Source organism: Lonchura striata, chromosome 2 (genome assembly GCF_046129695.1).
Source record: "Lonchura striata isolate bLonStr1 chromosome 2, bLonStr1.mat, whole genome shotgun sequence".
Taxonomy (NCBI): domain Eukaryota; kingdom Metazoa; phylum Chordata; class Aves; order Passeriformes; family Estrildidae; genus Lonchura; species Lonchura striata.
The window spans coordinates 112,052,273-112,075,387 of record NC_134604.1 but is presented as its reverse complement, the minus strand read 5'-3'; the positions used below and the strand labels follow the sequence as shown (position 1 = coordinate 112,075,387).

Genomic DNA, 23,115 nt, shown 5'->3' with positions numbered 1-23,115 from the left:
ATCAATGACAAATTACGGAATCACAGAGTCACAGGAAATTCTGAGTTTAGGGGACCTACAAGGATCATCAAAATACAATTTCTGGTTGAAATTACACTGGTTTTTCCTACCCTCTATATTCTAGTTTTACTACAGAAGAGTTTACTAGAAAATAGTGTTCTTAAACAGAACAATTATTTACTGTAAATCATAGTTTGCTTAGTTAATTACATCTGAAATATGCTATAAAGTGACATTTACACAAGTAACCATTAGCCCCACTGGTAAAACATCAGTTGGAAAAACACATGGAATGAGATTGCTGCTGGCATCTGGTGCAGATAAATTATGGGATGGCACAAGAGCAATCCAAAGGGTGAAAATGGTGACAGTAAGGAGGCCTGGCCCTAGATTTGGGTCTCAGAGAACCACGAGATGCCAGGGCACACGTGAGGTGAAGCTATGCAGAAATCCATCACTATTTGGAACAGGAGGAGTGCGAGCACTGCAAACTGCAGTCGTAGGCAAGGAGGGATATCCATACCTTTCATGCCTTTTAGGAGGGACTGGAGAAGAGGCTCTGAGTCAGCTGTTCTGCCTGAAGAAGTGCCAGGAACCACTGCAGCTTCAGGCAGATGGGTGTCTAGGTATGGAATCGCCAGCACAGATGGATGTGCCAGATCCTGGGAGATGTGAGACAGACACCTCAGAGGAAACTTGTAAGACCAAGTGACAGCACCAAGTGTGTTGGAAACTATCTGAACATAATGTGTGAGGCAAATCAGAGGGATTTGTAATTGCAGCACAGCTCTGTACTCAAGATCCAGTTTCCTTCACCAGGTGAAGAATGGTTTGGGTCAGAAGGGACCTTAAAGAAAGTCTTAGTTCCAACCTCCCTTCCACATCCAGGGACACCTTCCACAACCCCAGGTTGCTCAGAGCCCCAAACAGCCTGACTTCAACACTTCAGGGATGGGGCAGCCACAGCTTCTCTGGGCAACCTGTGACAGGACCTCACCACCCTCACTGGGAAGAGTTTCTTCCTAATATCCAAGCTAATCCTGCCCTCTTCCATCTTAAGGCCATTCCCCATTGTCCTGTCACTACATGCTCTTCTGGGAAGTCCTTCTCCATTACAAGGGAGTTTTGGTGTATATAATAAACTGATTTAAAAGATCTCCACAGCAACATCAACCCACACTGTGCCATTGGCTTTAAAGCCATTAAAATCAATCTTGGTGTCTGGGAATGAATACACACCTCTAATTTGCTCCATTAGGGCTTAGGTCAATCAGCGGGACACAGATTAATCCTCATCCCAGCCTTGAGAATAATTCCCATAAATCAGCACCAATTTCATAAGGAGAGCCACTTAATCCATTTCCTGAGACCTGGCGTGATTGGGTTTCTTTCTCTTGCAAGGGACAAGAGGAGCTACAGTGAGAGTTGGTGTAAAAGCAAGATTATGATCTAATCAGCCTAGCAGTGAAGTGACACCAGCTGGAATATTAACATGAAAAAACCAGCTGCTTTAGGAATGGCAAGCAGAGAATGATGTTTCTTGCATTAGTGACGAGTAGACATGCTGAAGACTGAAAGGTCAAGAAGAGGAACCCCTTGGAGAAGCACAGTCAGTAATCAAAGAGAGGGGGAGAAAAAGGTAAATGCTCTTGTGGTAAGATCACTGAAAGAGGGGATCAAGTGGAGGAGGCTTTTTGTGAGCAGTAACTAAGTCACCAAAAGAACCAATGGAGCTTTGGTGGTACACACAGCCCTTTTGGGAAGGGAGAGCATAAGCCTATTGCACAAGTTCATGGAAATGTTTTTATGTAAAGGGAGGAAAACACAGCCCAAAAAGATTCACTCCTTATTTTTACTGCATGGGATGGATAAGCCACAATTTGGACAGAATCATATTTCAAAATGATCTTTGGCAGACTGGAGAAATCAGAAGACAAAGTAAAATAGGAAGGTGGCTGATAAGGGCAAGTGCTTAATTTTGCAGCCAGGCAGAAGGAATAATCTGCTTGAGTGGCCATTACCTGGACAGGAATTATGTGGAGTGGCAGCGATGACTACAGTGCCAGGCAGGCTCACTGTGAGTCAACAAGGCCCTGCTGTTGTGTAAAAAGCAAACATCATACAGGGTCAAGCAAACAGGGATCCAGCCTGCAGGACACATGGCACTCCCAGCAGCCATGTGCCATGGGGAGGTGCCTTGTCCCACCTGGAATGACGTGGCCCATGTGCGATGTGGCCTGGGGAACAGAAGTTGTAGAGTGAAATATGGGCCAGCAGTAAGAACTTGTCAGAGAAGAGAAAACAGACTGTCAGAAACCTTGCTTAAATCAGCTGCAAGTACTACAAAGAGAAAGAATATGATTTTCTGCTTGCTCTGAACTGCAGGTCTACTCTCTTTGCTGATGTATTTTTCAGTGAGGTGTAACAGCTGCCACTACACATGTGCTTGAGAATCCCAGGATTGTTCAAAAGACCAAAGGGTGGCCTCCTTGGAGACTGAGCAAGGAAGGCAATTAATGTCTCTTTGTTGTGGTCATGAAAGGGTAAAATATGATGAGTTAAACCCTTGCAGAATGAAAAATATGGCCCAGATATTAACATGACTGCTACTTGGTGAGATTTTGATGAGACTTTGGAATTTCCCTCACCCTCTCCAGTCCAGCACTGCAATAATTAAGGATGCATGCAATCCCCAAGGCACTAAGGGTTGGCTGCTCACTCTCCACTGGTCTTTGTCCAGAAAACAGCTCTTCATGTCTTGCCTAGAGTTCCCTTTATCAACTCCTCTCTCCAGGACTTCTTTTCCTGTAACACAAGAGCAAAGATTTTGCATGTTCACTGAAGAGGAAGGAAAAAGGATAATGGAAAATCTGTTTTGATTTGTGATGTTGTCTCTCATATCTCTCTAGGACAGGAGCAGTATAGCTGTCAAGGAAAATGGGTGGTAGAGAAGGGAGGAGCAGTTGTTCTCCGTGGCTCTTCCCACAGCTCCCAAACCCAGGAGCAGGCTGGTGCAGAGCCTGCAGTGGGAGCAGCTCCCTCCCTCCCTCCCTTTGCCTGGCCAGAATCCCAGACAGCTCCAGGAAGACAGTGAGAAGGATCTGAAACACATCCAATATTCAGCTGAATAGGTAGCAAGACTTGAAATGAAGCCAGGTGCTGGCAACAGCACAGCAGGCCTCAGCCTGGCAGACTAAAGGCTTTTCCCTGAAAAACAAGGAGGCAGGGAGACTCCATTGCTCCCTGCTGTCTTTCTCCCCACTTTGTCTCGCTGCTCAACTAGAGCAGAAACTATTTATTTTCCTTCCAGACTTAACTACACGTGAAGTCATGGAAGTGCAGAGCTAGAAGAGCCCTACAGTGTTTGGGGAAACAGTGTTCTGCAGGTCAATGTCATTAACACACGGGTTTGTCCCAGATCAACACCTGGATCACAGTAATTGTCTCTTCTTACGGGGAACAGCTCGAAGAATGCTGTTAGGGCACTTGGATCAAAGGGGCAGCCACACACACAAGCTGCTGCCCACCCCTCACTAATATCCCACCATTTCATCAGTTGTCCTGTAAAAACAATCTTGCTGGAAAGCAAACATCCAAACAACAGAAATTATGCAAAAATAACGACCCGATGCTTATCAGAGCACCGAGAAGTCGGCGCTTGCATCTGAACAGTCAGAGATAATCAGAGATAAGCACACCCTGCCCCCTCCTGCCTCTGATACCTCAAAGGAGCCGCTGGCCACCGGAGCCAGGCTGCTGGCAGCTGACCTGGGCTCTTGGCTGCCTCCGTTCCACCCGATCCCACACATCCAATTTACAGTTGAAACTGGAGATCAATTGAATTCACGCCACTCCTGGCAGAAACCATCAGCAGGGAAACAGGGACCTTCTAAAGCGGCTCTGCTGCTGAAGAACCACAGAACTGCAGGGTGGGGCCGTGCTGTCCTCTCGCTCGTGGCCCTTCTCGCTAAGGTTGTAATTTTGTACAAAATGAAACATGAAAGGTTAACAGGGGATAAAGAGGTTTTTGGCTGATGAGCACATTGCTGACAAGGAGGAACTGTCTACATAGCTGAGGAGATGCACTGAATTTTTCACACAAGTGCATTTAACACAATGAAAATCACAAAAAAATAAAAGCAATTTGGGGTACTCTTACCACTGACAGTGCCACACGGGTTGCCTGGAAAAGTTGTGCAGTCCCTGCCTCTGGAAGTGCTCAAGACCAGCCTGGAAGGGGACCTGAACAACCTGCTCTAGTGGAAAGTGGCACTCTCATGGCAGGGGCTTGGAACATGATGGTCATTAAGGTCCCTTCCAACTCAAATTATTCTATGCTTTGTAAAAATACCAACTAATTGGATGAATTCAGAAATACTTGTGCATGGCTTTAGAAAGCACCAGGTATCAATTCAACGTGAACATAAATTAATTTATTCTACACACATCTGGATGTAATTTTGGTATTCTTTAATTCAAATCCATTTGCTCCAGGGTAAGACTGTAGAGTAACACAGCTCAGCTTCAGCCTTGTAATAAGTGATAAATGCAGCTACAAATATTCTCTCCTGTGACAGCTTGCCACTCGGCCATTAGTTCCTTACCAGCTAAAAAGAAAACACCAACTCAGTTCAGATTTTCAGCTGGAACTTTTCATGACTGGGGCTGTTTTTAGGGAATATTCAGTACAGCAGTGTCTGGAGAATGAAATTATTTACCTACAGCCTCTCCAGCTGCCATGAAAGCAGTTTCACTTTTAATGTATTAAAGACAACAGACGCAGTTTAAGGTGCTGATATACAATCGTTAACACCCAAAATTTTACAGCCTGGATGGTGCAACAGCAGAAGAAATAATCTTTAAATAGTTATGACCCCCTTTGATTACCTACTTTTTCAATTGAACACGTTCCTTCTGTTAAAATGACCTTTCTTGTCCTCTGCAGACCACAACAGAAATTTGCAGGTTCTCCCTAACCATAACAACCTAACCAAAAGCTTTATCAATTAAAAGAACCCAAACCAACCCACCCAACTCCTAACCCCAAGGTGCTCTCCTAAAATTCAACTTGATCATGTAAATATGGAGAGGCTGAGGTTATTTTAGCTGAAGATATGCTTCACCAGCTCTGAAAAACAGAAGGCAAAGAATTGCTCAAAACATAGCTTAAGAGATAAGAATTTGAAACTTTAGTCTATGCCCTCACTAGATATTTAGAGAGCAGCATCCAATCTAAAGGAAAGGGATAGTTTTTGTCAGATTCTTATAAAAAAAGGCTTTATTTTGAACAAGTTTTCTCCATTTGGTTTTACAGTCTCAACATACATCATATTCATGGACAAGCAGCATTTTCACATAATAAGAGCCAAATACAAAGAGAAAGCCACTTGGGATTAACAGTTTCAACCTAATTGACTCAAGACTTCAGAAAATCCTGTATGCTGTCACTTATTTGAGGTAAAGGAATTCCATAAATTAGATCCACTGTTCAATAGAAGAGTCAACAATGAAATATTTGAGAAGAACCTTGGGGAGGGAAAAAACAAATCTTAAAGACATTGTGGGCAACAAGAGAAGGGGGAGGTAGGATTTCCACTGGGTTTGTATTGGTGAATGAACACTTGGGTTTATCAGGTGTAAATGTTTAACCACATTGGTGCAGTTTACATTTCAAATTTGATTAATTTTACTGGCAGCACAGACTCAAAAGGAGAACCTAACAAGATATGTCATGAGCTTAATTTATATGCTGAATGCTGTCACTAGGCACCCATTAGAGTATCCAGTAAAATCCACTGCTTTCAGTGCCCACTCCAACGTATTCCAGTTACTTGGGGAATTTTTGGGCATCTGTGCAACCAGATCACAAAATCATACATTTGGTAGAATTCTAAAATGCTTTCTTCATTAAAATTGTATTAGGGGAGACAGAAAAATCTACCTTCCACTGTTCATGCAAAAATATGTCTGCAGTGAAACAGGATTTAGATAAACAGATTAAAGCCATTACAGGGACACATTTGTACTCATTTCAAACTAACTTTATAGAACAACTAACTTTCAAACTAGTTTTGTAGAGCAAATCTTAAACCTTTTAAATACTAGCCACATTGTATTGGATACTGTTTAAAAACAAAAAACTATCCTCACCTTTTGTAGCTTGAGATTTAAATTAGCTCACCAGTAATCCTGAATCTCACTTAAGAGAAATATGGAACTGGATTAATATCCCGTAAACGCCAAGAACTAAATGATCAATGTGAAATTCCTAATGCCCAGCAGAAATACATTTCAGCTCAGTCATTTAATGCCAGGCACTGCTCAATTTCTTCCAGTAAAGCATCATTTATGTACTTACAACAAAACATCATGTGGAGATGGGCTTCACTGCTTGAGTGATATTTCTTCAAAAAGGGTCCTGGCACACCAAGTTCCAAAGTCTGGTTAGCCAAACCACCCAGGGAGAACAAAAAAAAAATTCAAACCGAACTGGTTCAAGAATTTAGTTTAAGAAGCAAAGCAGATTAATTTAGAAAAGCTTATTTGTTGATACTGTTTTGTTTTCCAAGTTCCAGTGAGAAAAATGGTTTTACACTTAAGACACAGAAGCAGCTGGTTTGTTAATCATCTAATATGTGATGCATCCATACCTTATTTCCATTTTTTTTAAAGAATCACCAAGGATCAGATTTATCATTTAGCAAGATATCTGGCTGAGAACTAAGGAAGCTCTAGCAATTTCTCTCCCCCACTGGAAATCTGTGTTTTATTGCGTAGCTTTGTGTACATACAGTTCTATTTTGCAGAAGTATCATCAATGACCGTAACTTCTTGCTATGTTACACTCTTGAGTAAAAGCAGACATGAATGAGGTGAAACTGCAAGTCAACCATTGTACAAACTGTTTCTCAGAATGCCAATATTTCCACTGGAGCTTTAACGCTTTGGGACACAACCTACAATGTTCAGCGCCTGAGCAATTGAAGCTCAAAAAAAATTAAAAAAAAAAAGTATTTGTGAAGGAACTGCCATCTGTCCATTAGCTTTACTCACACTCCAGGCCATCAGAAAAGTGGAAATAAGATTTATTTTCCACTAGCATCGAATTCGTTTTCTATGACCTTGAATGCTAACAAAATGCTTTTTATTAAATGACAGATGAGGGAGCATAGATTAGGAAAAAAAAAGCCTGTTAAGAAATTTGATCCTTGCATTCAGGACCTTGCATTTCCTTCAATAGCACTTCTCTATTGTGTTGCATGGAGCTTAATTTTGGTGTTTTTATTTTTTTCACAAAAATCTCACCTGCCTATTATGAATCATTGCAATAAAAATATTATCTTTTTTCACTAGGCAACTTTCTTTCCAGCTAAAGAAAGGAATTTAGTCAAGAATTATAAAAACCTGAACTATGAACTCTGGCACAGCCAGGAGCAGCCACTCAACTACGCCAGAGCGCTTAGAAAATAGGCAGCCAGGAGTAGCAACTCAACTACTCCAGAGTGCTTAGAAAATAGGCTTTAGATTTTACATCAAGAAATTTGATTTATTGTAAATGCCACAGTCACATTGATAGACAGAGCACAGACTTCTGGTAACAAACAAACATACATTTTTGTAACTAAGCGTTTCTACTCAGTAAATAAATGCATTTCGCACAGCCTTCCTCTTAAATGTGCCTAAACTAACCTAAATAAGCAGACAGCATAGCAGAAAAGGGAAACTTATGTGAGTAACTGTTTCTTAAGCAGTATATTATTTTTACTATGTATATAATATTTTATATTATATACACACACATTTTCATCAACAGTTCAAATTATACCAGAATAAAATTAAAAAAAAAAACCCAAACCAAAACTGGCGCTCCTCCAATACATTTACCACCTTTCCCTCAGGCAGGCTTATCCAGGTATTTGTCAAGATAGAGGAATGACAGTTAAAAAGACTCCCCCCACAAGAAACAAGTTACACAAAGAATACTGTATCACTACAAATTTTTTATTCAGAAGCCCATCTTTAAAAAAAATGTCATTATGAACTTGTTTGGTCAAACTACAACACTTTCTAGCAGACATACAGTAAAAATGGCATGGCTCAGAATCGACCGGATCGTTCACGATCTCTCGACCGCCTCCTGTCGCGCTCGCGGCCTCCTCCTCCTCCTCCACCTCCGCGGCCGCGATCTCTGGATCTCGACCGGCGCTCACGGGACCTCGACCTGGATCGATGCCTTCAAAGAAAGTTGGGACATTTTATTGTTCATGCCAGCAGTGATTTACTCGCAGTACCACACAGCGGAACACGTAATTTAGGATGGGAGTGATGAGGGAGAAGAAAGGCAGCGTGTCATTAGAAGGATTGGTTAATTGGCACTTGAGCTGCAAAGCCCAATGTATTTACAAACTGCCCAAATTTCATACTGGGGAGTCAGCACAAACAGGTACAAGAATTGGCTGCTCCCTGCAGTCACCTCTTACAATGGATGTGCCAACCCTAAGGGAAGGCACGGTTACACAGCTGGTATTTAAAGCAGGAGAAGGGGACACCTGCTTTGGCAGGCAGGAATAGCTCTTAGCAATACACACCGAAAGCCTACAGCTGCTTCTAAGTCTACTCATATTAAATCAATTGCATTAATTAGCAATTACAACCCAGTTCTCTGTTGTTGGTCCCTCTACATGATTTCTACCCCTCCAGGACACAAGCATTGGCAAATCATCTTCCCTGCCTCTTGGGCTGATAAATTCAGGAAGGGAGCTAAAACCACCCAGAACATACTGTTGCCACACGTACTACCAATCAGCATTACTGAATCTGAGAGTTCCAGATTTGTAACAGTGACCAAAAGGTTAACAGAAAAACACACTTCGTCTTTTCCACAAAGCATTCAAATAGCTGAGAAATTTACTTAGCCACAAACACATGTGGCTAAGCAACACGATGCATGTTTTTCAAAGTTAAATTCATCCTCACAGATTCTGAAACACTGCCAATTAGAGATGTTTATAGGAAAAACACATTCACAGTCCCAGGCTCCTTCTATGATTTTCAGAAATCTACAAAAATCATATTCTCTATAAAAGCAAGATCAAAAATTTTATATGCCTATCTCAAATACCAGGTCTTAAATGCAAGCAGATTGAATCCAGTTCCAAGTGAACCACCATAGTAACAGCAGTGGTAAAAGCCCTTCAGCAAGGTACCTCACTAAATGAATAATTTAATACATAATAAAATGTCTTTATCAATTTTTTTTAACCATTAAATGAAATTACTTCTCCTTTCTCCTACTGGGACTTCCTATCAAGGGACACACTGTGAAGCTAAAAGTGAGCTCCATACAGTGACTGGCTGGTATTAACAATAAGAAATTAATATAGGCTACAACATTTCACCATTAACAGTTAAAGGCAAATAAGGCTGGGTCCTGAGTATAATCTATAGATATGCCAGACTTCATAAAATGTTGAAAACTGCCACTCTGATGCTGCCAAAATGCCCATTGACCAAGCAGCCTGCATCTAACAAGGGCCATGAGCAAACAAGTTTAGAATAAAGCAGAAGAAGCATAAAGCAACTTCTACTAAGTAATGTCCATGTGTACACTTAACAGTCAGAATCCACAGCACTGCAGAGCAAGAAGCACCCATATTTTTAAAGCCGTACTCCTTTGTTTGTAACTGGCCCCTTACCAGCTTGACTTGATTCCCTTTGGCATGTGCCAGAAGTAAGTCAGAAAAAACAAGAGGACTTGGCATAGGTTTAAAGATTCAGATTTTTCAGCAACTGATCTTTAAATTGTTTCAGCAGTGTTTAAAAACAAACTTACTTTTTACGACGTCGCCCATACAACTCGCGCCTTAGCTCTCGAGAAATGGGCTTCAAATGCATAAAATTGCAGAAACCTCCTCGTGTACACTCTCTGAAAGAGAATTCAAGAGGCACAGTTAGAATTCCCAGCTCTACCCTATCTGCTAAGACCTCAACACCTCTAATATTAAACACAGTAAATTACAAGCATCATTTACTGACACTCCTAGGAGAAAATCCCCAAAAGACGGTAAAAGTCAAGAGGTTCACTGCAGGTCCTCCACACTACTGGTACCTGAAGTGGTTTTCTTCCACACTCAGCTACATAAAATCCACATCCAGGTGCCCTCCCTGCTGTGCAAACCCCTCCCAGGCTGTGGGGGCGAGAGGAAGGCCCTGCTTTACCCCATCTCGTATTGACGGCAGCAGGCCTCTCTGAAGTCAGTCACAGGTGAGAGCTCGGCATGGATGGGCTGCCCGTTAAACCAGCGATTGTTCAGGTCGATCACGGCCTTCTCTGCATCTTCCTCACGGCGGAACTGAAAGCAAAATTAACCTCGTCAGAGAAGCAATGGCAGTAGAGAAAAGATTCCTATCAAATCAGTTGTGTGATATCTAAGGCTCAGCGTTCTAGTAATGAAATTAGAAGCTACTTCAAATTTCTTGGACAGTCCATCAAATCACGGGTAAATATGCCAGCTTTTCATTAGCTGGGACTCAAGGGCTAATCAAAGCATTGATTTTCCTCTTCATTATGCTCTGTTTAGTCTTTCAAGTGGGAAAGTGAGTCAATAGAAGTTACTGTGTTTTCTTACTACAGCTTTAAAACGAGAGAATGCTTATAAAATACTTTCTGGAGCACCTATATTCCTGAAGTAATGCATTTTTTCAAACATTTAAAAGAAATTTATATAAAAATTGGAGCTAGCATTCATTTAAATGAGAATTTACAAAAATCAGATCATGTCTTACGATGAATGTAAAATTTAAATTTGAAATCCCTTTTTACAGCAAAATTTTTAAAAACTTTTTTTTTTATTATGACCTACACAGTCAAGAATTTCAGGTGTGAAAATACTTTCCAGCTGAGGGTATGTACAGTCAAAACATTCAAAGGAAATCTCTCATACCTCACCCACACCGTGAACACACAGTAAAAGTTCCGCAGGTGACAACTTTGTACCCGTTATTGAAGAGATACCAATGACTTTTTGAAAAGTTAAACCTAAGTGCTCCAGTTTGCACCTTGAACCACACAGCTACTGCCAAATCTAACTTGGCCAGAGATATTGTGTTTAACTGGGAAGTTAGAAAATTGATGCACCTGTGGCATATAAAACCTCCCTCATACTGATGTGCTTGAAGGGCAGCACGATGCTAAGACAGATCCCAAATTAACCCTGCCAAAGTAAACAGTCCAGTAGTGATGACTGTTTATAACTGTATAAAAGAAAAAAAAAGTTAATCTTTCTTAAAATTACATGGATTTTGACTATCAAGAAAGCTTCTCAAAATTCATTAAAAATTATCTTGGATCTAACATTTTTACTCTACTTTAAATTGTGAAGTTTGAGAGTAGCTTATATACTGAAGATTTTTCCTAGCAAAATGAAATCTACAATTACACAGCAGCGTTTAAAATTCTAAATCAATAAACACCACTCTGCCTGACTGCATGAACATCTCTTCATCCTACCTTTACGTATACATTTCCAACTAGATGATCTCCAAGGTTATCACAAACGTTCATCTCCTCAACTTCGCCGTATTTCTCCTCCATTTCCGTGAAGACCTCCTAAGCACAAAACAACCCAGCAGAAGTTTGCAGAACGTTACTTTTAAGTACAGAAATATTGCCTCTAAGTATAAAAAAGATCTTCCTTGGAAAAAAGCAAGACCATTTGTGTTTTTTTGGTTTTTTTTTTTTTTTTCACATTTTTGGGTTTAAAATGAGTACTTTCTTGGCCACCTATAAGCACAGCATTACCAAGATACCATAAAAACCTATGGAAAACACGGACAGCATTTACAGAATACCCAGGATGCACTGAAAACACAACACAGAAACCCATCAGCTACTTTGTTTCTATACAAATAATTAAGAATACTTTAAATTTGTAAAAAGAAGGCTATACAATCAAAATGCTATGTCACTTAAGCTGCTGATGTAAAACAAAGCCTATTTCAAGCAGTCAAATTAAGGTCAAACTAATCAGTGGTTACACCAGGAAATATTAAATACAAAGTTGTATGTTCTATATGAACACCTGAGAAAGTAATTGTTTTTTTCCTGAACGTAATTGTGCTATGCACTACATCAATACAACTTATCTGTGGTGACAAATCCAGGGACACTCCACCTTTACATACCTCAAAGAACTCATCATAATGTTCCTGCATCTCAACATCGCTCACAGCACCTGCAAAAGTCAAAGAGTCAGATCGATTAGAGCCTGACAATAAGGAAGGGAAGATTTTGATCAAACTAAAAACAACCTAGAAAGGCCATCAGGAGCATGAGAGACATCAAATAGCATGGAGCTAACTAACAGGAATATTGCAAAATAAGGATGTGTGAAGAGCTTTGAGTCCCCAAAGTATCTGTCAAAATATTACATTGGTATGATCAAATCAAAGCAAGTTTTAATCAGAGCCAAAGTTGTATGCTACAAATTTAAAGGGGAAAATAATTACTTAAATATCACTTAAAATTTAATGTACAGTCCCACTCTCTAACTACCAATAATTTTACCTAAACAGAAGGCAAGTGCTTTGTTACAATTCCATACCTTAAAATATTACTAAAATTTAGTATTCCTCTTCCTAAAGGCAGAAATTTATGTCTGCTTCTGCAGCATCCCACTAGAATTTGAGAGCTCACAATGTAAAAGAGCCGATTTTTTTTTAATTTGCTGAAAATAGTCATTGAAATGACACACTTTTCTCAGTGCCCTCAGCACTTTGCAACAGAGAGCCATCTTCTAGTTCAAGTCTGAGTGTCACTTCATTTTACTGTAGTTCTGCAGAACACCTTTCAGTGCAAGACAAGCCAGCCTTATATTCCAGTTATGATTATTTTCATGCTACAAGCTGGACTTCAAAAATGAGTGCTGCTTGCCTGCTGCTACAAAAGCCAACATAAGTGTGGCTTATTTTTCAAACCATTAAAAGTATAAAAATGAGTTTCATTTATTTTTTCCAGTCTACAGCATTTTAAAGAAGCTGTATACATTAAAGCCATTAGATTAGCTCATCAGCAGTTAAGTGGTTTACCAAGATCAAGCAGAGCAGTTTTACAACAAACCCTGCATTTTATGCTAGAAAAATATGCTAGTGTTTAAAATTACAAACCAGACTGGTTTAGTTAATGAATGTGAAAGACAAGAAACTGAGTCAATAAAGCTGAGTTTATTAATTTTCAGGCTGATATGAAAAAATTTTGGCTAGTATTACCACTTGGACAAACTTTGTTTTTCTTCAAAGGCTCTAATATTAGCCAGCCACACACTCAGAAACTGCAATTCCTGTTCTGCCACCCAGCTCACCTCCACAAGAGGCTAAGGGGCATTTGGTTTATCATTTAGGCTAACAATTTTTCTGCATTTGAGATATGTTTACTTTTAAGAAATTTCTTCTCTCCATAGGTATAGCAAATTAAGGAATATCAAACATTAAACCAGCAATTCTAGGCAGTTTAATACTTAACTATATTGCCAAGGTTCTGCCAACATCACTGATAACAGCTTATTAACATCTATGGATTTTTTTTTGTTTTGCTTTTAAAGGTATCACAGAGGGGCTCTGGGAGCCTCAGTGGAAATAACTACTTTTTACCAGATGGACAAGCGCTAAAAACTTTTTTTTGGTCAAATTAGGAGACCACAACAGTTAGTTAATGACTAATTCAATGACCTCCTAAAGTGGGAAGTATACATATGCACAGGCTTTACAAACATCCATATTCCAGGGCTACTGGTATCTGAACCATGGGAAGCCCAATTACTAATTAAAATACTCAGGAAAACTATTGCTGTTCCAAACTAAGGTTAATCCTCTACGACGGCAATAGAAAGGAAGACAGTTAAGCAACAATGACAAGGCATTAAATCGCTACCCAAGTTATCCATTTAAAATACATGCAATACTTAAGTAGGGACAAATATAAAAAAACAAGGAGCCAGGAGTTTCAGCAAACCTACTGCTTGCAGAGCTCCAGCTCTACCCCAGGAGGTACAGTCAGGCTCTGGCACACAGCTACTCGCTTGTCAAAACAAACTAGAGTTGGATACCAGCATTTACAACACTGGAGGATCTGTGCAGGACTCTTGCAGCTGTAAATCTACACAGCTCCACAGACCAAACTGCTGTAACTCTGTGCAAATTAGTTACCAGCGCATTGAGAGCTCAGGGAGAGTGGAAACACACAACTGGAAATGTTTTGGTCTACTGAAACAGCATTAACTACTAAGCATCTGCAAGGAGAGAGCCTACAAACCAATGGAACTGGTCAAGCATCTAGACAAAATGACACAGCTCATTTACATGTCCAGCTTGACAGTGTGACAAAAACACATATTACACAATAGAGCCATTATTCCTTTGAGAAGCAAGAGAGACAGTGTTGACTTTTAAGTTAGTGGCCAAATCACAAACCACTTCTAATTAAATGCTGGTAACTAATCTGAGCTAGTCTATAAACCAAGTTAAAAAAAAAAAAAAAAAAAAAAAAAAAGAAAAAAAAAAGAATAGCCAAACAAAGCTTTATTACCACACAGTAAATACTCACTTCAACAAGAAAGATTAGTTAGAAAAGAACACCGATCCTTTTTTGGTTCTAAAACTTGTTTTTTTTTTTTTAATCTTATTTTAACATACATGATTCAATTACAATGATAAATCAGTTATCGCCGATCAACAATCCTGGGCATTAATTGCTGCCTGTCTCACAGGAGGTGTGTTTGCTTATGCCCATTTGTATCTCAGGAGGAGCCATTCAATTACTTTATGACCATACCCAAATGCCTTCCCCTCCTCTAAAGTACTTTACTTGTCTTAGGTAAATATGCCAAATGGCATCAGAATTTTAATTTTCAAAGTATGAACATAAAAGATTTTAAGCATGCACCCATCCACAAAGGACAGCTGCCAGAAGGGGTTGGTCAGTCATGGTGTGTTCTTCCAAAGTGCACTCCCTAAATGGAAGCTGCATTAACAAATTTGTGCATGCAGTCTGAAAAGTTTCAGTTCAAGTTCTCTAACATTTACAGAGCAGGACATTTGTTCTGGGTGAAGTCAATGTGTCAACTGTCCTGCTCGTTTCGACAGTGGAACCTAATGGATAGCACAAAACATACAGAAAACCATTCCTAGGATGCAGGCAACTGGCAGGGAGAAGTAACAGGAAGAAAGCAGTGCAACCAACACTGCTTCACAGGGGAAGTACAATTTCAATCCTTTTTGATTTAATAGTTGGTATTCAGATTCCCCCATAGTTTTGGGAGTAGGGAGGAAGGTAGTGGGACAAAAAAAATTTGGGTTTTTGGTTTTTTTTGGTGTTTGTTTTGAACACATGTAACGAAACGTGGTCAGTTTGATCTGTTAAACTAAAATGGCAGACCAGTTTAAGTCGACACTGAGCTCTGACAATCAAGCCCAGGGAACCAGTGAAGGAACTTGTATGAACTTACAGCGCAAACCGTCAGCAGACTGGGAAGAGTTTTGAGGGTTACGGTAAATGTTCAAGAGGGCAATGGTCTGAAATACAAAACGCAACAACTTTATATTATGGAAAATAATTTTAACAAGAAACTGGTTTCCTTTAGGGTCGCTTTAGTCGAGTCTGTGCTGAAAGAGAGGTGGTTATTCTCTCCCAAGGAGGAGAACTTGCACTTAGCTGGTGACCTTTCTATATCAACCTAACACTGTAAAGTAATAGAGATCTCATGATACTCCATTATTGTATTCTTAATTTCACTCCATTCACCAATATTACTACAGAGGGGTTTTGCATGATTTCAGACAGCTCTGAAAATAGGTGGTATCCAAATGCATGTCATAATTTTATGTTGATATTGCTGAATAGCTTCTTAGTAGCAAAATCCCAGGAAAGGAAGCAATACAATAATTAGAGCATAACATGAAATCTCCATTTTCCTAAAAAAGTTAAGATGAAAGAAAACCCAGTTTAGGGACTTACCGTACATATATGCCTATTTTTTTTTTTTTTTTTTTTTTGTGTTAAATCAAGAATTTGAGAAACGTCTGCAGTTTAACCCTTTCAAAAGAATGCAGGGTTACTAAGTAACTAAGTTTCACTTTAAAACACAAAAGGGAATCTGCATCAAGTCCAATTTGTGCAGCCCTTTCTACACTCAGAATTGCACACATTCCACAAATTCTTGATCTGTGCGCAAGAAGAGTTCCGTCACTTGTCCTGTTTGCAACAGCTTTATGTCAGCAGCTCAGAAGCCAACATTATTTGATCATAATTAGGAGTGGGCTCTTTAACACCATTCTTTAAAAAAATTTCTCCAACTGTGGGACTTACAGTGTGAGCCGTCAGCCGTCTGTGCACTGTTTTGGGGGTTACGATAGATGTTTTGAATCAAGATGGTCTGCGGGGAAAAAAAATAAAAAGGGGAATTCTACTGGCTGCTGTGCATATAATAGACAATTGCAAAGAGACAACTTGTTTGCAAACAGCTAAAAGTCATATTTTATCCTTAAGATTTCCTTTTGTATTTGCAGAGTATCTTCCAAAATTGCATCCAGACCATCATATTATGAAAACAGTTTTAATTAACCACCAAGAAAGAGCTGCATTTGTCTCGAGAGCCAGCCTCAAAATGGGAGGTGTGAGGCCCAGTAACCTAAAATGTCACATGAGGTACTCTGGATATGCCTAAACTTTTGAGACCAGATTCACTACTGCAAGTCTAGGGGGAAAAAAAAAATAAGTGTTATGTGCACAGCATAATGCCACAGTGTCCAAAATGCTACACCAGACCATAAGGCCTTTAGGCAACTGCTCTACATCTCGTTTTGTGCATCAGGGTTTTCTTGGTGGAATTTCTGTTTAAATAATATAATAGCATCATAGGTTCACATGTTTCCGATCCTTCAAATAAGGACAATATCCTTTTAGCCCTTCTGCTTTTTACTTGAAGAATTAGCCCAGGCAGACTTGAAACCTTACATTTGTACCGTTCTTCTTAAAATCAAGTTGTCTGAAAAAACAAACCATGTTTAAGTTAGTAAACTAATATTACAAAAAAAATCCAAACGTCCATATCACTGTAAGCAGCTCAAAAATTGAGATTTGATTACTTAAAATACAAGCTCAATGTTAGTCAGTATGAATGGCAATCCCCAAGTAACTTTAGCTTAGACAATATTATTAGTCACAGTAAGAATTCAGAGCTTAAAGAAGTCACAGAACCAGCAATGTCACATCTACATATGCTACCCATTTAACATGTAAAAAAAATACAACTGTAACATCACATTTAAAATCACACACTTGTTTTATTAGAGGTCCAGCCATACCAACCAAAGCTTTGTGCTTCCGTGGCCCAGATTTAAACTACCTATGCTTTAGCCTACAACTGGAGAGTGCCAGAAACAGGCATCTCGTTAGGGTGTTTCTGCTGACTGGGGGTAATTTGATCACCCTGGATTGTGTGACCTTTCCCAGCACAGCTCTTCTGTAAAGTAGCTGCACCAGTCAGAGCTGCACAAGGTTAAAACACTGTGCTGGTAACTTCCCATTAGCAGGATCTCTATTTTCTATCACTGCTGATTGTCAACCTGCACACAAATAAAGATTTCTGCAGACCTCACCCAGTGCCAGGGACATGGGAGATGTCACAGCACAGCTGCCAGTACGAGGCTGTGCAGTCCCAGACATCCCTGGATGAATGGGATGTGCCCTGCTGACCCACTTCATCTGGCATTGCTAACCCAGTCTAAAGCAAAGCTAAACTGACAGAAAGCTGTAGTTGCACACAAACTTTTATTGGTAAAAAGATATAATGGTTGTGGAGGTTTTTGTTAGGTTTTTGGGGTTCTTTTTAACTTAAAAGACAACTACTGTGGAAGCTGTCTGCTTTAGGAATATTTTTTCATAGTCAATGATCTAAATTTAGGTCTCTAAATAACCAACTGCACTTCAACTTGTGCTCCGTGTAGGTCAGCATCATGGGATAGTTTTGGAAATGGACAATGCTCTTTTGAAACCAAATTATCTGCATGGAAAATTTTTAAAATCCAAGAAGCAAAGAGGTGGTTTTGTTGCTAAAGTACCAGAAGTCCCTATACACCAGTAACCTTGACTTTCTCTCCTGGAAGTCCCCCTGCCCACTCAGTTTAACTTGATGATCATAGCTCTGGACCTGTCACATGGGTAGCACTGCCCTCCCTAATTTCTCCCCAAACCATCATCAGCCCACATTTCTCATCAACTCTGCTCCTAAGCAGATTAAATGAACTCGCAGAAGACTCAGCTGTTATGTGAATTTTCCTCTGCAGATTTAAAACCACTGCAGTTGAAACTGCTGTAGTTAAAAATGCAGTAACTTTCAAAGGCACTACTGCTCATGTACAAAATTTCCAAAGAAATTCATCTGTGTACCTTGACAATCAGCATTGATAGAAAGAGGGAAAACATACATTTCTCCAGGAATGTAATTTGTGAATATTGTACAGCTCACAATAATAATAATAATGAAAACCCTGTCACTCCCTGCACCTTTTCAAATTTATTTTTTTTTCTGGCAGACATGCAGTCACACATCATGTCTCTTAACAATATTCACTGAGCCAAAGATTAAATAATCTGTCATGCCAATTGACAATTCACCCTCAGCAACCAGGCAAGTTGTTTTCAATAAACCACTTCTTCCACCATCAAAGGAAGTATGCAAATCACTCTTGAAACTTAAAAAGCCTGGGTCAGAGAGCAAATGTAATGACAGATGAGTCACTTTTATCCATTAATTAGTTTTCTTCTATTATATGCAAAAAGATTGATGTTCCCACCTTTGGGACAGGTGGAATGAGCTGCCTTTGTCTGTGATTTAAGAACTCTGGGATGGTTTAAGTGCCTGAACACCACTGAGAAGGCACACTCACCTGAAAGTTAGCACTGGTTGGTCTCTACTACAGGCAAGCTTACAACAGCATCGCTTCCTGCAGCCATTAAGGGTGACAGGAGATAATTAGAAATGCTGGGAGAAGTAAATGGAACACTCCAAAAAAAAACAAAGACCCAGATAAACTGGGACTAAAACTGAACTAATTAATCTGGAGTCTGGTAATTATTCACTTGTATCTGAGAATCTATGTTTTAAAGAAGCCAGAATATACTTCCACAAAAAAGAGAAAAAAGGGGAAACAAACCTGGCTAAATGTTGGTTTGTTGTGCAACCGAGAACATCTGTCTCCATGGCGACAAGCTCCAATTTTGAAATAAAATGAGCAGTTGACTCTGCAAGAAAAAAATGAATAAGGTAGTTACACACTGGCACAGAAAACATTAATTTGTAAAAAAGTCTATGCCCTAAATGTCTTTATCTTGATGTGGATAAGTAATACAGGAAAAAAAAAACCCACATCAAAACTGTACAGGAAAGCATTCCAACAAACCTGTCCATATTCCTCCTTTTACCCCTAATTAACAGCCAGTATCTGACCAATTTCCCCCGAAGTGGTTTCATGATCCACCACTCAAGAAGTGATCTCTGTTTTACTCTTCCGCTTCTCCATTCTTGTCTTTACGTCAGTTTCAGTGCGTGATGGGATGGAAAGTAACGAGAAAAATGATCTGAAAATTGGCACTGGGAGCTCTGTGGCTGAGATGATGCAGCCCCGGGTCCAGGCAATAAAATCTGCTTTAAAACTGACACAGTTGTACCTCTCTCATGTTTTATAAAGCACCTGCTTAAGTTATACTCTAAGGGTAACTCAGGCTGCTACCAACACAGTATATCCAAAATAACTCAGGGAAGAGAAAATCATGTTACAGAAAGAATACACATAAGCAAAATAAATCCATTCAGTTAAGCCATTTCTATGAACATAATTAATGATTTTAAGAGGAAGCTGCTCTTTGTTTTAAACCACAAACTTTTCTTGAATGATGCATCTCAGGACACCTTGATAATGATCTGGGTTTAGAAATGCTACTGGAACTCCCACAAAAAGGTGTAACTCACATAGAATGATGAAAGAAAACCACAAGGAGTTTAGTTACCTTAACAGGGAAATGCAAAATTCTGAAGGGCAAGAAAACTATTATGGGCTATATATGGGTAAATGAAATACTAGAATTCTCCTGGAAGAAAAATTATTATTCCCATAAGTAACACCAATTATTTTCCACAATCCTGTGTAACCAACATCAACTCATGGTGGGGAGAATTATTAAACTACTAAAGCACAACTGATCTCTAGCAAAGCATTCTACTGTAAAATTGCAACATGCTCACTCTTCATTATGTTTTTGAAAACAAACACTTAGCATGATAAAATACTTACTGTCTTTTCTGAACTCTAACCTGAAACAAAAAGAAATACCTAACTACAAAATTTCCAATAGTGCCTCCAACTTCAGCACTTTCTGGAAGGTTCCGTCTGCTTTTTTAAACAGAAAACAGGAGCTGCACAGGAATTTCATGCCTGATTAAAACTCTGAAACTGTAATGCATTAAATTCCTATGTATCTCCTTTGTGTGAAAGGATGCTACAGTAACAGAGCTCAAAAGAGAGGCTGCCGACACTGCTTTCCTGGAATGGCAGCACTACAGAGCACAGCTGAAGCCCCACGGCCAGGGGCTGACAAGAGTAATTTAGTCCAGCAGCACATCGATGCCCCCTTTTCATTTTTACGAGGGAAAAACACGCCGGTTTGGTCAGGCCGATGGTGACCAAATTTTCGTTAGGAGGGTTTTGTGTGTGTGCTTCCAACAACCAGAGAAACTAGAGGCGTTCCCGGACGCGTGGAAGGCTGCAGGCAGAAGCCTGTAGGATCAGGATGCAGCAGTCGGGGAAATCCTCCGCACCCTGGGGAGGGGGGAGAAATAACCAGTCGCTGTCCTTGCAGCAGAGCGGGAGCTCTCAGGCTGCTGCGAGGCTCAGGGACACGAACAAAAGGGGAACAGGAGGAGGAGGAGGCGCTTTCTGGCAGGAGGCGGCGGGAAGCTCCGGCACCCAGCGGCCCCGACAGGAAGGCGCAGCCGCGGGGGAAGGGCGGAGGGAGGACAAGGGGAGGGCGGCAGCGCGCCACGAGGCGCGGCACACCCTCATGGCGGCCAGGGGAGGGGAGGAAGGGGTGGGAGAGGAGGAGGAGAAGGAGGAGGAAGAAGTGTGGGGAGAGGGGGGAGGGAGTGCCCGAGAACGGCCCCGGCCCGGGATGGGGGAGGGGAGGGGGGGGGGGGGGGGGAGCGCGTGGGCGGGGCCGCCGGGCGCGCGCGCGGGAACGCGCGAGACCCACGCGCCGCCGGGCGCGCGCGCGCGCCTGGGACGGGGGGGGGGGGGGCAGGGAGGGGGGGGGAGGGGAAGGGCCTGAGGGAGGCGATGGCGGGGGAGGGGAGCGGGGAGCGCGGCCGCCTCTCGCTTCCCTCTGCCCGCCGCGTTCCAGCGGGATGGGAAAGCCGGGGGGACGTGGTCCCGGGCGGCGCCGCCGAGGCGGGAGTGGAAGAAATGGGCGAAACGGGCCGGGGGTCCCCCCGCAGGGAAGGAGGGGCAGGGAGAAGGGAAGCAGGGCTGACCGCCGCGATCGGAACAGGCCGCGTCCGCGCGCAACCCGCTACGGGCCTCCGGCCTCCCCTCCAGCTTCCCCCCCATCCCTCCCTCCCTCCCGGGGGTACCGCAGCCGCGGGAGCGGCGCGGGGAGCGGGGGAACGGGGCCACTCACTTGTCCTTCTCGGTGCCGAAGATGGAGGCCAGGTACTCCGCCATCTCCCACCGCCCGCCCGCCCGCCGGACCGCCCCGGCGCCGCCGCCGCGTCACAGCGACCGCGCCGGAAACGCGGCGCTGAGGGGAGGGGACGGAACGCGGCGGGGGGGTCGCCGCGGCCCGCGCGCAGGGGCGGCGGGACGGGGCCGGGAGCGGCGGCCCGCGGGTTCGAGTCCCGCCCCCGGCAGGGCCTGAGGGGAGCGGGCGGGTCGGGAGGTTGTGGCTGACGAATGCTGGATGGAGTAAAGGGAATTCGCTCAAAGGCCGTGGGTGTGTGGGTGCGCGTCCGAAAGGGGTTTAAACTAAAAAAAAAAAAAAAAAAAAAAAAAAAAAAAAAAAAAAGTAAATCGTGCTTTTGAGTTAAAAGCAGAGCGGAGAGTAGAGCCAAATTCTTTCTGATCGTTATTTTGGGAGGTTTCATGGAATTACAGGCCACAAGCCGCAAGCCTGGACCCAGTGAGCTGAAATTTTTGCAATGGAGCAGCAATGCACGTGGAGGATTCCAATACTGTACATCACTGGAAACCACATCAGGAGACAAATTTACTGCTTCTGCTGATTCAGAAAACAAGACTGAGCACGCAGTGCTCAGTAAAATTAAAGTATTGAATTTTACAAGGAAAATTCAGATAGTTTGCAGTTCCCTGAAGCAGTAACAAATACACTCCACAGAGCTCACAGCTCCAGCTGGACCTTTCACAGAATCACAGAATGGTTTGTGCTGGAAGGGACCTTGAAGATCATCTCGTTCCAAGCCCCTGCCATAGGCAAGGACACCTTCCACTTTCCCAGGTTCCACTCCAAGCCCCATCCAACCTGACACCTCCTGCAATTCCTGCTTTGGTCTGGGCTGTGACGGGTCTCAGGACAGGGACAGTCTCCTGACACTGCTCCGTGTCCTGCCATGTTCTTTCTGTGCTCTTTAGGGATGTAAAGCTCACCTGCTCCTTCCAGCAAACTTGCACTGATCTTTGCTCCAGTGTTTTTGTTAAAGCCTTCAGCTGAAATATGTCAAAATAGATTTTTTCCCTGGGGAATCAAGACACGTTTTCAATATTTGAAACACACTGGGTTTTGTGGTGGTGTGAGTCAGGGAAAGGGATCTCCACCTGGCATGGTAACAGCAGCCAGTCTTTTTCCATGTATTTTTTTTTTTTTTTTTTTAATACCTATCTCTAAATCTCAGGTTAGTGATTTAGTACTGTGGGTTACTCCCTGCCCCAAATTGCTCAGATCTGTTGGGTTAAATGCTGCCACAGCCCCTCCTCTGTTTTGCTCTGCCTCCTTAAGGCACACTGTCATCACTGGCTATCAACCCAGCACAAAATGGTGACACCCAGATCTGGTTT

At 41.8% G+C, this 23,115-nt stretch overlaps 1 protein-coding gene across 5 annotated transcripts; it reads right to left on the bottom strand.

Moving 5' to 3' along the window:
- Positions 1 to 5,260: 5,260 nt before the first annotated feature.
- U2AF1 (U2 small nuclear RNA auxiliary factor 1) lies at positions 5,261 to 21,828 on the bottom strand. Of its 5 annotated transcripts, none has more exons than XM_021546770.2 (8): positions 21,725 to 21,828; positions 19,210 to 19,297; positions 16,361 to 16,427; positions 12,184 to 12,233; positions 11,510 to 11,608; positions 10,219 to 10,352; positions 9,833 to 9,925; positions 5,261 to 8,233 (listed from the first exon to the last, which is right to left on the bottom strand). In XM_021546770.2, the coding sequence occupies exons 1-8, from the start codon at positions 21,766 to 21,768 to the stop codon at positions 8,098 to 8,100; spliced, it is 711 nt and encodes a 236-aa protein (XP_021402445.1). In that variant the 5' UTR covers positions 21,769 to 21,828; the 3' UTR covers positions 5,261 to 8,097. The 5 variants fall into 5 exon arrangements, with proteins under 5 accessions (XP_021402445.1, XP_021402446.1, XP_021402451.1 ...); XM_021546771.2 differs by lacking the exon at positions 16,361 to 16,427 and adding an exon at positions 15,501 to 15,567; XM_021546776.2 differs by lacking the exon at positions 21,725 to 21,828 and adding an exon at positions 20,347 to 20,446.
- Between the last annotated feature and the right edge of the window lie 1,287 nt (positions 21,829 to 23,115).

Coding starts and splice junctions, on each gene's coding strand:
- U2AF1 (XM_021546770.2), bottom strand. CDS start 21,768: ATGGCGGAGTACCTGGCCTCCATCTTCGGCACCGAGAAGGACAA. Junction 12,234..16,360: donor GACGGCTGACGGCTCACACT/GTAAGTCCCACA, acceptor TGACTTTTGCAG/GTGCTGTGAGCGATGTTGAG. Junction 9,926..10,218: donor TGCCGTCAATACGAGATGGG/GTAAAGCAGGGC, acceptor ATTCTCTTTCAG/AGAGTGTACACGAGGAGGTT.